We start from the raw sequence: 12,917 nt of genomic DNA on the forward strand, positions 1-12,917 counted from the left end.
TACCACAGTGTAGATGCTTGTGCTGTGGTGGCAGCTGCTACCCAAGCAATGTTTTTAAATATCCGTGCAGCCATTCAGAAGCCTTGCTGGGCAAAAGCCCTACCTGGCCTCACTCATTTCCTAAAAACACTTGGTGGGCACCAGAAAAGGTGTGGTGGGCACCATGGCACCCATGATTTATTTTATTTATTTTTGTTAAACTTATTACCCTGGTCTTCCCAGCCTAATGGCCACCTTCATCTTGTTGAAGACTCCCTGCTGTAGAGCATAACCCCAGTGCTCTCTTGATCCCTAAGAGAAGCCCACCCTTGGAAGAGTCAACACACTGTATCCAAAAGAAGGTGCCCATAAGATTAATGTGGAGAGAAAGACAGCAGGTCTCTTTGGACTTGGGCTATTTAGCTCACGCCGTCCTGAATCTAATAAAGCTTTCACATTTTATCATTACGTTTGGCCCAGCCATTCTGCTCGGGAGTGAATTATGTTAAAGTAATATAGTCAAGAGAAATTAGATTACGCTGAAATAAAGCAGACTAAAAGGGCAGCTGCTGTGTTATTGGAAGGAGAGACGGTAACCTCCAGGGGAAGTGCGGGAGTGAAATGGAGCATTTGAAGGAGCAGTGTGGAGTCAAGAGGAAAGAGTAGGGAAAGGAAGCGCTCATGAATTAGGGATTGGAGACTAGCCAGCTTCTTGCCTTCCTAGGCAGTCTCTCCTGACCCTCCTCAGAACATTATGCACAGAAATCGTGGACCATGTCAGCAAGACTCTCTGTTCCTCTGTTGCACATGAACACGCGTGCACTGGTAGTCCAGTATATGCACCCAGTTTTTAACAAGCCTGTGTAAACATGGCAGTGTGACACTGGAATCCACCTGCCCTCCCTTGAAGCAACCCTGGCCAGGAAGGAGAAGAACCTAGAATGATCATCAGGAGTCAGAGGAAGGAGGGCGCTTTGTTGCTGCTTGTAGGGGGTTCAGGCAACAGTGCCTCTGGGCATGTGTGTGAAACACTTCCTGCTGCAACCTGGTTTGCTTTGTGGACTTGGAGAGAAATTTCAGATGGGGCTGAGCTACCTTCTAAGGCGGCTTACTTAGCTAGTTGGGAACACTGAGGGGCTTTATTGGCACCTTCAACATCATGTACTCTCCCAGCAACAAGCTCTGTTTCCTGTGAAGGGCAGTTCCGCCTTCTCATCAGTAAACCTGGGATTGAAAAGAAGGCTAAGACACCTCTTGCCCTAAAAGGTTAGGGAGCCATATGAACCTTTTCTCATTGCAGCAATGTAGGTCTGCCATTATGATCAGTGCTCAGTTACCCCTTGGCCTTTCCCAGATACTCTGGGTGCCCATGAGTTGCATCTTCCTGTCCAGAAGCTCTAGCACAGTAGTGGCAAACCTATGGCACTCCAGATGTTCATGGACTACAACTCCCATCAGCCCCTGCCAGCATGACCAATTGGCTGATGGGAATTGTAGTCCTTGAACATCTGGCGTGCCATAGGTTCGCCACCACTGCCAGCATAGCAACCTTCTCATGGCCCCGATGCAGCTGCCTTGCTTGCTTTTGTAAGAGTTTGATGCTGCAGTCTCACTCTGTTGCTTCTTTTTGTCTTTTGCAGTCTCTCTCCAGGTGAACATCATTCCAAACAAGGTGGAGGTTGCTGTGGGAGAGTCCAAATTCTTTGTTTGTGAAGGTGAGTGAAGCTTGCCTGGTAGTGGTCTTTCTACCCCTCTTGGGTGGAACGGCCTTGCTCGCTCACCATCTTGAGCATGAAAAATAGAAGCCTTTGCTTTGAGATACCCAAGGGGCTGCCAATCCTAGGAGATACGCTTCTGGGTTCCAAACATGGACTTGCTCATCTGTTGAGTATTGTGCAGATTAAGTGAGAACTAAATGTCCCGGGACCACACCTCAGAGGTCTCAGTGGTGTGCAAACACGCCAGGACGCTTCTAAGCATTAGTGGATCTGAAACTGAGCCAGGCGATTTGGCCCATGTCTTTTTTTTAAAGCTCCAGAAGCCCAGATCAAGGGAGTGCTAATGACACGCAGTGAAAGCATGTTTTAGATTCACTTCACTGCAGGGGGTGTCTCCCTTGAGGAATGCTGGAACTAGAAGGTCAGTTCCCTGCTTTGGATCAGGTGGAAAGATGGCAGAAAACATTTCAAGTGAAATGAAATAAGTAAAGAGATACATCTGTTCATCCCTCTGAACTCCTTGAGGATGCCCAGGTTTGCTTGTTGGGGAAGCCGTGAGAGTAGGGCTTGGATTTCCATTCATCGTCTGCTTCTTGCTGTGACCCTAAGGGACTGATTTTTGCCACGCAAAACTGGAAATGAAGGGTGGTACTCTTCATTCCCTCCAGGCCATAACTTCTCTTGGCAAACAGGTTGCCAAAAAGTAGGCCACTCTCTCCTTGGTACCAGGCAAACCAGCCCAGGGAAGAGAGTGAGAGATTACCAGGCTGCCCGGAGGACTGAAAATTGGTTGTTGAGAAAGAGTTGTAAAATCACCAACATGCTACTGTGGCCAGCTTGCCATTCTGCTGGGTGGTGGCCCTGGTGGGGTCTTTACTTTTCCTAACTGCTTTCTGGGTTCTTCAGAGGGTTCTAGGATGGAAGTCCGGGAGCTGTGAAGAAGAGTGGTGGGGTGGGGTCTTTGCTTCCATTCCTGGTATGATCTCACAGTTCATGGGAGCTCACAGCTATTCCAGAGTGGGAACCATCTGCCAGCTGTAAGCTTTGCTGGGCGGCAACCATGTCCACTTTCTTGGAATAGGACAGGTGCCCCCTTGTGAAACAGTGCTTGGGAGAACTCTAGGTGACATCTCAAAAAGCCACATGTGGCTCCTGAGCCACTGAGAGTATCGCTGAGCTGGAGTTCTGCCTAAAAGTCATTTCTGTTTCTAGTAATTGGGGATGCCAAACACAAAGACATTTCCTGGTTTGCCCCCAACGGTGAGAAGCTTGTGACAAACCAGCAGCGCATCACTGTGGCACCCAATGGAGACTCTGAGTCCACCCTCACCATCTACAACGTGGACATAGATGACGCCGGCATCTACAAGTGCGTGGCCACCAGCGATGATGGAGAAGCTGAGGCCACACTCAACGTGAAGATCTTCCGTAAGACGCCAGCTCTGTTTCTACTTGAGGAGTTGAGCCGGGACCATGTGACTCACATGGCTGACACATTAACCAGTTCCTTTTGTGGGAGGTGCGGGAGAAGCCATTTAGAAGTGGGGGGACATGGGGGGGGGGATTCCGCTTCATCTTAGAAATGGGTGGTTTGCTCCAGGAACTCATCCTTGACTCTTCATTGTATGCATGAAGCTGCCTTATGCTGGCAAACTGGGTGGAGCATTTGCACTCAGAAGTCTCAGTCTTTGGCCTCTCTGTTTAAGGCAGATCTCCAACTGGGATTATGGAGAACAGCTGCCAGTCTGAACAGGCAAGGCTGATCTAGATACACCAATTGTCAGACTTGGTTGAAGGCTGCTTTATGTGTTCCCCAGATCCTACAGTGAATATTGCTTAACATTTATGTGAATCACAAAGCCCCCTCCTTCTCTGAGTAGTTTTTGAAGCCTTCCCCTCTTTTGTATTAAAGAGAGTCCCAAGTAAGCATTGAGCAGATAAACATCAGTGAATAAACAACTAGATGTGAGTCCAGTTGCACCTTAGAGGCTAGCGAGGTTTTCGAAGTGTGAGCTTTTGAGAGTCAAATCTCCCTTTGTCAGATGCCAGAGCTTTGGATCTTGAAAGCTCATACCTCAAAATATCTTGTTGGGTTCTAAGGTGCTACTGGACTCGAATATAGCTTTTCTATGGCTAGCGGCCGTGATTACTTTCTGAAACTGTCATCATGAATGAATTAAACATGAACGTGTGTTTGTATGAAAAATACCACGTGATTTGTAATCAGTACTTCTGTCCTTGCTATTGGAGCTCATAAGATCCCCGTCAGACACATCTCCCCCACTCCTGTCTCTGTACTGTCTTGATACAGCCTAATTCCTCTCCTTTCCAGAAAAACTAACCTTCAGGAATGCCCCCAGCCCACAGGAGTTTAAAGAAGGCGAGGACGCCGTCATTGTGTGCGATGTGGTCTCGTCCATGCCTCCCACCGTCATGTGGAAGCACTTGGGCCGGGATGTCGTCCTGAAGAAAGATGGTACGGTGGACCAGGAGAGGCCCTTCTGTATCCCTGTGTCAAGAGAGCTGTCGATTCAGTGTGGCATGAAAAGGGGCAAGGCATGGGAGACAACCTGAAGAATGGGGGCAGTTAGAACTAGACTGGGGATTGCTGCTGGTGAAATCATCAGATATATGCAGGACTTTGTTCATATGCACGATCATGGGAAGTTGCGTGGCTCATGGAGCGCATTTCATGATGCACTTGTACATCATTGGCTAATTTCCCATGCTGTGTAAAGGCCAGACGAGCCTGCTCTTGTCAGATTTGAGAAGCTAAGCAGGGTGATCCTTGGTTAATAATTAGGTAGCAGTCCACCAGGATTGTGATGCAGAGGCAGGTAGTGACAAACTACCTCTGAACATCTCTTGCCTCAAAACCCTATGGGGTCACCACAACTTGTCTGTGGCTTGGCAGCACTTTACACACCCACACAGCTTCCTTTTCATTCTTAAGTATTCCGTGATAGGCCTGGACCTGAATTCTTCCATAAGATCTCTTAGATTATGGAACAGTTTTGGGGGAACGGAAACATGCTCGTCAGATAAGCTGAGTCTCTGGAATTGTAAGACGAAGGTGGACACTGCAAAAGAATCTCTGTGAATTTCCCCCTTCTTTTTCGTTTCAGTCCGGTTTGTTGTCTTGGCCAACAATTTCCTACAGATCAGAGGGATAAAGAAAACGGACGAGGGCATGTACCGCTGTGAAGGGAGGATTCTGACCCGTGGGGAGGTGGACTTCAGGGAGATCCGGGTCATTGTTAATGGTGAGTCACAAGAGTCTTTTCAAGCTTAGGTGAAGGCTGTGGTTGAAAGCAATGGGTGACCTGGCCACTGGAGAGCTGGTCTATCCACCTTTCAGAAAATGGGAAAGACCTGTCAGATTTGGGGGGGGGGGGCAATTTAAGTGCTTGGCACCATTTTCTGTAGATAAGCCCCTGGTACAAACAGATAAATTCAGAGAAATTTCTGTTTGGATCACACATCAGAGGTAGTTGTTATATACAGCCCTGCCATGGAATGGAAGCACAAATGCCTTTCTAGAGGGGCTTTTCTCTGCAGGGTCTAGAGACAGCAGAAGTATGATGTGAAGAAGACCATGGTACACTTTATTGTGGCTACTCAAAAGAGTAGCCTCAGCAGCCTCCCTTTTGTTGAGATATATTATGATTCGGGGGTATTGAAACTTTTATCTTGGAATGCGTGTGATAAACGTTTGAGTGCAGATGACAGGAACAGGCAGAGCTGGAATTGTCACCTTGCTAATGTAAAGCTAGGACTGTGGATAGCAGACCAAAAGAGCTGAAGATCGGAAGTGCAGCAGGGTACCAGGAGTGGTGCAAAAACTGGGGGGCGGCAGAGCCAAGTATCTTTACAAAATGTGCAGGGCCAGGTGGGACTTTTCTCAGCTGGGCTTCTGAGTGGTCATTGGAAAACTTATTGACTGTGTCGATTTTTAAAGATGTTTTTCTGTCGGCAGCTCCCACCAAAGCACAAGGGTCTTCGCTGGGTGACTGAAGGTCACCTTCTCCTTTCTTCCTGCCTGTCTGAATTGTGTCTGTATTTCCTCTCTCTGTCCTTCTTTTCCAGTTCCTCCTACTGTTCATACTAGGCAAAGCACTGTGAATGCCACGGCAAATCTTGGCCAGTCAGTCACCTTGGTGTGTGAAGCTGATGGCTTTCCAGAGCCAACCATCAGCTGGACAAAGTAAGATGCTCAACATTTGAGTTTGTGTTTGTTGTCTGAGCGCAAGAGGGTTTTTTCCGAGGTGCCACCTGAGCTGTGGCAGATCACAGGCCCTGCCTGTACTGCCATTATATTTTCACTCCAGCTTCCTTTGTCTGGGAGAAGGTCTAGAGTTGGAACCTGTGATCTCCTTCACATATTTCAACTGAAGTAGCTTGATAAGTAGCTTGATAAGCTGGGTATGTTTAGTTTGGTGAAGAGAAGGTTAAGAGGTGACATGATAACCATGGTTAGATATTTGAAGGGATGCCATGTTGATGAGGGAGCAAGCTTGTTTTCTGCTGCTCCAGAGATTGGGACCAGGAGTAATGAGTTCAAGGTGCAGGGAAAGAGATTCCACCTAAACATCAGGAAAAACTTCCTGACAGTAAGGGCTGTTTGACAGTGGAATGCACTACATCTGAGCGTGATGGAGTCTCCTTCTTTGGAGGTTTTTAAAGAGAGGCTGGATGGCCATCTGTCAGGAGTGCTTTGATTGTGTGTTCCTGCATTACAGGGGGCTGGACTTGATGGCCCTGGTGGTCTCTTCCAACTCTATGATTCTATGAAAAAGAAATTAGCCAGCCATATGGGGTTCGTGGTAGAAATAATCTTCACTTCCCTTGCCTGGATGTGTTTTTCTTTTCCCCTCCAGGGACGGGGAGTCAATAGAACAAGGGGAGGATGATGAAAAATACGGGTTTAGTTATGATGGCTCGGAGCTGACAATCCGCAGGGTGGAGAAGAACGATGAGGCAGAGTATATCTGCATTGCTGAGAATAAAGCTGGAGAACATGACGCCACGATTCATCTCAAAGTTTTTGGTAAATATTGGAGTTTTTTCCCCCCTTTACTTACCCCAGATGAGATTGTAAAAAGCTTAGCCTACTTGTCTGACATGGAAGTGAATGGAATTCACAGCCAATCCTGTCAGCAGCTGTTACCTCTGTGATTTCAACAACAGATTCATAAACCTCTCACTTCTTTGCCTCCAGCGAAACCCAAGATCACCTATGTGGAGAACAAAACAGCTATGGAGCTGGAAGATCAGATCACCCTGACCTGTGAGGCCTCTGGGGACCCCATCCCTTCCATCACGTGGAGGACCTCCACTCGCAACATCAGCAATGAAGAGAAGGTATTGCTTTTCCTGAGGTCCAGACAACGGGAAGCAGAAGGGCCTAAAACTCTTCTCGTCCCCCGCCACCTGCAGCATAGCATTGCACACTGAAACCACATTTTTCCTTGCGAGGGGCAAGAACAGATGGCAATACAAATGCTCATCTGCATAGCACTTTGTGAGGGCCCAAAGATGCCTCGTGGACATCGTCCCAGTGAAATCCTTAGTTATGACCTTTAAGATCAGGCCAGCCTCATTATCCCTAGTTTGCAGATCAGGCGTATGACGCCAGGTGAATTTATGGCTAAGGTGGAATATGGGCTGGAGATTCCCCAGATCGGACCATGAACCACAGTACAGCTCTTGCCCAATGCTATTGAAAGATACTGTGAGATGTTTAGCTGGCTCCTTCAAAGTAGGTAGACTTTCATACTTAGGCTCTTCCCTCCAAGGGAAAGGACCACATGAAAACATCTGTATACTTTCTGTGACATAGTGGAGGTCTATGCAGTGCTAGACAGCTGTGGTAGAGACCAGTTTCTAGTTTGGGGGGAGCGGGGCTGTGCTTGGTAGCCTCCCTGTGGTGAGCATAACATGTACATGTTGGGTTAGTGAGGAATCAGTGAGATTCAACATCCCTAACCTTTATATGGATCGTCTAGAATTCCAAGATAGCAGCTGACGCCCCACAGGAAGACAAAAACAGACTAATTAGACCAGCCGTGTAGATCAATAGCTGTACTATACATTTGTGCAGCTGGGGTGAGAAAGGGTGGGGTGGTATAGTGGTTAGAGTGTCAGACTAGAACCTGGGATAACCGGGCTCTAATCCCTCGCTCAACCATGGAATCCTCCCGGGTGACCTTGGCCCCATCACAACCTCTCAGCCTAGCCTGCTCTCACAAGGTTCCAGTGTGCATCAACCTCACAGTAACTCTGACAGGGGGAAGGGTTGGAGGGATGCATCAAAGGTTCTTTGAACTAAAATGAGCCTGTTTAACTTTTTTGTACTCTTGATCTCCCGCGCTGTACACTCGCACTGCACGTAACTTCAGGCACAAAAGCCCAGCTGCCTTTGTGTTCGCTCGTTAACTGTCGTTGATCACGTGCCGGACCCATTTCTGTTCTTTATGGCAAAAATAATTAGCAGTTTTGAAATAATGAGGATTTCTCCAGACAAACCTGGACAGGAATTCTTTGCAGCTGGCATCTGTCCCTTGCTGCAAGTGACCAAGCAAAAGTTAAGGAAGAGTATAGCCCAGAAACTGATGCACCTGCAAGATCAAGTATACTTATTATTGAATCCTGTTCCGAGAAAGAAATTCCAGGCCTTGTGCTTAGTTCTGACTCAGTGATCGTTTCCGCACAACAGAAATAAAACATTCGCTGACGTTTTTAAAAGATCCGTTTTGTTTTTTTCTGTTTGCTTTGGGCAGAGAACAGAAGTGTTGCCAACCAAAAGAGTTATTTCTTCCTGCCTGCTGACTGACGGAGCTCTTGTCAATTTCATAGTTGCGCCCACCATTTTGTTTGCTGCTGCGGAGATTCTTCTGCCTCCACCATTTGGTGAAGGGTTTCTATGGAGGTTTCCTCTGCTTGCAGCTAATTTGCGTATGACGTCCACGTAAAAAGTAGATGAATAAAGTTTGTTTTGCCTAGTGATCCCGCACATGTGTTGTTTTTACTTTTTTTTGTTTCAAAGGGAATATCTGCAAAGCTACAACGCCACAAACATGCGCATGTTGAAGCTTCTCTAATTGTGTATGTGTAGCTTTACAGACATCCTCCTAAAAACACAACAAAGAAGGAAAAATGAGACATGTGTGGGATCGCCAAACAAAACAGACTTATTCATCTACTTTTTACATGGAACTCATTTGCGGCTGAGCTGCAAGCAGAGGAAACCTCCATGGGTAACCTTCATGGAGAACCTCTGCTGCAGCACACAAAAATGGTGGGTACAAACAGCCAAAATGAAAGTGAGAGGTTTGGGTGGGAGAAATAAAGTGTCTCCTGCCCGATTTTGTTCACTCAGCAAGCAGGAGATGTCTTCAATTCCGTACCGGAAAAAAGATTGCCGATTTAGCTGTTTTTGAAAAACTTGGGTTGAGAGAAATAAAACATCCTAAACATGTTTTTGGGGAGAGAGCTGGGTAAACCTCTTCCCCAAAATGCATTTTAAAACATCTTTGAGACGTTATATTTCTGCTGTGCGGAAATCGCCAGTTTAAAAGAAGTCGGGGATCAGAAGCAGACAACGTCAACTAATGGCAGAGTCCTCCGTGTACAGTACACTACAGTAAACCTTGATCAGGCATAAATAATTCTGCATACAGTATGTTTGTATGATAAACAGCAATACAACAGTCCTCCGTGTGTACAGATGATAAGCTTTTGAATATTGGAGCCAAGAAGGTTCTTGTCCTACTTATGATCTACTTGAATTTGTATGATCAGCCACTCTAGGAAACAGGATATTGGATTAAGTGGTTCTTTGATCTACTCCAGTAAGGCTTTCCTTCAATTCTTGGATTGAGCTCCTTAATCTTTGTGCTCATAAAGATGGCCTTAGCAATTTAGCAATTCAGCCCTTGATTTTAATTAACCTGCATATATAGTCCGTGAGTGCTGTAGCAGCTGGAAGACCAGCAAGATTTCCAGGGTAGAAACTTCTGAGAGTCAGAGCTGTCTTTCCCAAAGGTCCTTGAAACCTTAGATCCTGGAAATGTTGGTGGAATCAAAGGTGCTACTGGTTTCAAATCTAGCTGCTGCACTGTAGAGCAACTGAAACTATATTTAGCATATTTGGTAAGAGCCAACATGGTGTAGTGGTTAAGTGCCGGTGCACTCTAATCTGGAGAACCGGGTTTGATTCCCTGTTCTGCCACTTGAGCTTTGGAGGCTTATCTGGTGAACCAGATTAGCTTGTGCACTCCAACACATGCCAGCTGGGTGACCTTGGGCTAGTCACAGTTCTTCAGAGCTCTCTCAGCCCGACCCACCTCACAGGGTGTTTGTTGTAGGGGGTGGGGAAGGAAAATGAGATTGTAAGACCCTTTGAGTCTCCTTACAAGAGAAAGGGGGGATATAAATCCAAACTCTTCTTCTTCTCTACATGTTCTCCAATTCAGGATAGACAAAAGGAAGTGTTTCTGCATGCAGTGTATTATTAATTTGTGGAACTCACTGCCACACAATGTGGTGATGACCACCAACTTGGAAGGCTTTTAAAAGGGGATTGGACTAATTTGTGGAGGACAGGGCTGTCAGTGGCTACGGATTAAGATGGATATCTGCTCCCTCCAGTACTAGAGGCAGGATCCTGTTGCAGTCTTCCTGCTTGTGGGCTTCCTGGAGGCAGCTGATTGGCTACTGTGTAAACAGAAGGCAGGACTAGAATGGCCATTGGTCTAATCCAGCACGGCTCTTCTTATGTTCTGACTAGTAGAAACCGTCACGTCTTTGGAACCAAGGAAAATCTCTGATTTTTCCAGTGGATCACATGGGACAAATATTCTCTAATCCAGGAACTCCGTACAGATTGGATTTAAAGTGTGTCAGAGAATGTGCAGAGAGTCATCTGACGATGGGGTGTTAGTTCCTCCACACAAGAACCAGAACTTTTATCTCATTGATGGCCTCTTCTCTTAGGAGACAGCTTTTCCTTCCTCACAGGCGGCATGTCATGTAACTATTGCTGTTGTAGTATCGCCAATATGAGGGACAGCCAGGGTCTCCCTTGTTACTCTTCTTGGTTGTGGTAATTCAATCTCTGCAAAATGCTTGTGCTGCACCATTTTCAAGTTGCAAGCGTTGCTTCTGAAGGTGCTGCCCACAGGATGACGAGTGGCACGCCTCCTAAATACCGTTATCAGTTTGCCATTCCCAGATGGCAGCTTCAAAGTGCAAACACGCTGCTCGGCCTGTCAACAATCTGCTGCAAACTCAGCAAAAAAATGTGGGAGAATGACAAGGTGAAATCAACAAGCCAGTCGCATTTTCTGCAGCCAAACATAAAGTGACAATTCGTTATAAATTGGTTAGGTTTCAGCCCAAAGCTGGGAGGGCAGCCCCTAAGAGGCTTTCCCTGGAGAATCCGGCTCTGCTTGTAGAGGCCCCAGCAAGATGCTCAACTGTAAAACTGCTAACTATTTTTGAAACTCTCATCTCTAGCATTGGGTGTTCAGTACTGCGGAATTACGAGGGCTGTTGCTGCTTTGGATAGTTTCTTACGGGGACCGGAGGGAAGGGGAAATGGGTGGAAATCGCTGCTATTGCGCCTGATGTGTTGGCTTGGGAGTCTGCACCGTAGCTTCTCACGTCTTTCATATGTTGCCATTCTGCACAGGGCATTTTTCCGGTGTATATGCTGCGTTTCCGTTGTTTGTTAAGCTCCAAGGCAAATGATTACAATACACAGCATGTTACACAGTGTGTAACAGACTTCCCTCTGCGATGCACCTCTGAAGATGCAGGTGAAATGTTAGGAATTAGATCTACCAGACCACGGCCACACAGCCCGGAAAACCCACCACAACCAGTTGAATCCGGCCGTAAAAGCCTTCGACAATACATTGATTGCAATGCAGTTAAACAAATAGCAGCCAATGGGCCTTCCAAACCATCAGTGTGGCCACACTGATGACAACTATCACCAAAAACTTGTAACAAAGATTAGAGAGTGAGCCAGGGATATTTAGGAATGATTACCAAACTTTGATGCCCATTTTGCATTGATGGCGTCAGTGATGGGGGAAAGAGGGAATTGCCATTTGGGCCTTGCTCACAAACTTCCATGGCCAACAGTATCGTGCTCAGGAAAGGCCTGGAATTTTGTGAGTTTAACGCATTTACATATTACTTTGATAAACAGTTGATTTTAATACATTGAGTTTGTTAGGGGTGATGGTTGTCTCATATTTCCAGCCCATTCTAGGTTCATTGTCCCTCCACTTCTGAAGATCTAACACAGGGATTTTTCACTGGTTGCTGTAGAAAGAGATCTAGGCTACTTGCTCCCCTCCCTATCTCCCCCCCCCCCCCACACACACATTGTTAGTAGATTCTGTGGATATCCAGAACCAGGATTTATTGGTTCCTTAAAACTCCTCAACATTAAAGAAGGCCTGGAAGCAGGACTGCTGAACTGTGAGATTGGGCACGTATTTTCTTGTGTGCACTTGAGAACTTAAGGTCTCTCCAGTCTCCCTCGTCTCTGATAACAATTGGGAAATTTTAACATTTTGTTTTGTTTTTTGGCAGGGCTTTCTTGCTCAAAACTCAGGCTTCCAATCACCAAATTTTAGCAGAAGCTCTTTTGCAGAGAGGGAACAGTGCATTGAGATGTCACAACTCAGTGATATTCATTTGAGCTATGATTTGTCATGCTGTTGGAACGGAGTGTCGGGGTTGAGCTGTTTTTCCGTGACATGTAGGGAATATCCATGGGAGTCGCTGCTTCCTCCGGTGGCAGGGTCCTTGCTAGGAGTGTCATGGGAAGCAGCCGTGCGTTTGCTCACTCCTCCTGCCCTGAACATCTGTGTGTCCTTTGGTCTTTGTGTTGGCTGCTGCTGTCCAAACATGAGCAGAGCTTGCTGCACTCCAAGCCTTCTGCCTTCCTGGCTGTGTGATTTAATTACCGTCTGATTTTTGACTCTTGTAACTGCCTTGGTTACAAGCTAAGCAGTGCTGGCCTTGGTTAGTGCTTGGATGCGGGACCACCAAGAATGCCCAGGATTACTGCTCAAAGGCAGGCGACAGCAAACCACCTCTGAACGCTTCTTGTCTTGAAAACCCCAAGGGTTCATCACATCAGCTGTGACCTAACAACACTCTCCATCACCACCACCAATCACAGCAGGTCAAGCCGGGCATAGG

General features: G+C 46.7%; 1 protein-coding gene across 22 annotated transcripts in view; it reads left to right on the forward strand.

The window, feature by feature from the left end:
* NCAM1 (neural cell adhesion molecule 1) overlaps nucleotides 1-12,917 on the forward strand; it is a 203,785-nt gene that overhangs the window by 131,738 nt on the left and 59,130 nt on the right. For all 22 annotated transcript variants that reach the window (XM_048512448.1, XM_048512454.1, XM_048512445.1 and 19 more), the window contains exons 2-8: nucleotides 1,620-1,694; nucleotides 2,910-3,125; nucleotides 4,030-4,173; nucleotides 4,823-4,960; nucleotides 5,784-5,901; nucleotides 6,575-6,744; nucleotides 6,916-7,058. In XM_048512448.1, coding sequence (XP_048368405.1) covers nucleotides 1,620-1,694; nucleotides 2,910-3,125; nucleotides 4,030-4,173; nucleotides 4,823-4,960; nucleotides 5,784-5,901; nucleotides 6,575-6,744; nucleotides 6,916-7,058 — 1,004 coding nt within the window. The remainder of the gene's footprint in view (nucleotides 1-1,619; nucleotides 1,695-2,909; nucleotides 3,126-4,029; nucleotides 4,174-4,822; nucleotides 4,961-5,783; nucleotides 5,902-6,574; nucleotides 6,745-6,915; nucleotides 7,059-12,917) is intronic.

Source organism: Sphaerodactylus townsendi, linkage group LG12, assembly GCF_021028975.2.
Source record: "Sphaerodactylus townsendi isolate TG3544 linkage group LG12, MPM_Stown_v2.3, whole genome shotgun sequence".
In the NCBI taxonomy this organism is placed as follows: domain Eukaryota; kingdom Metazoa; phylum Chordata; class Lepidosauria; order Squamata; family Sphaerodactylidae; genus Sphaerodactylus; species Sphaerodactylus townsendi.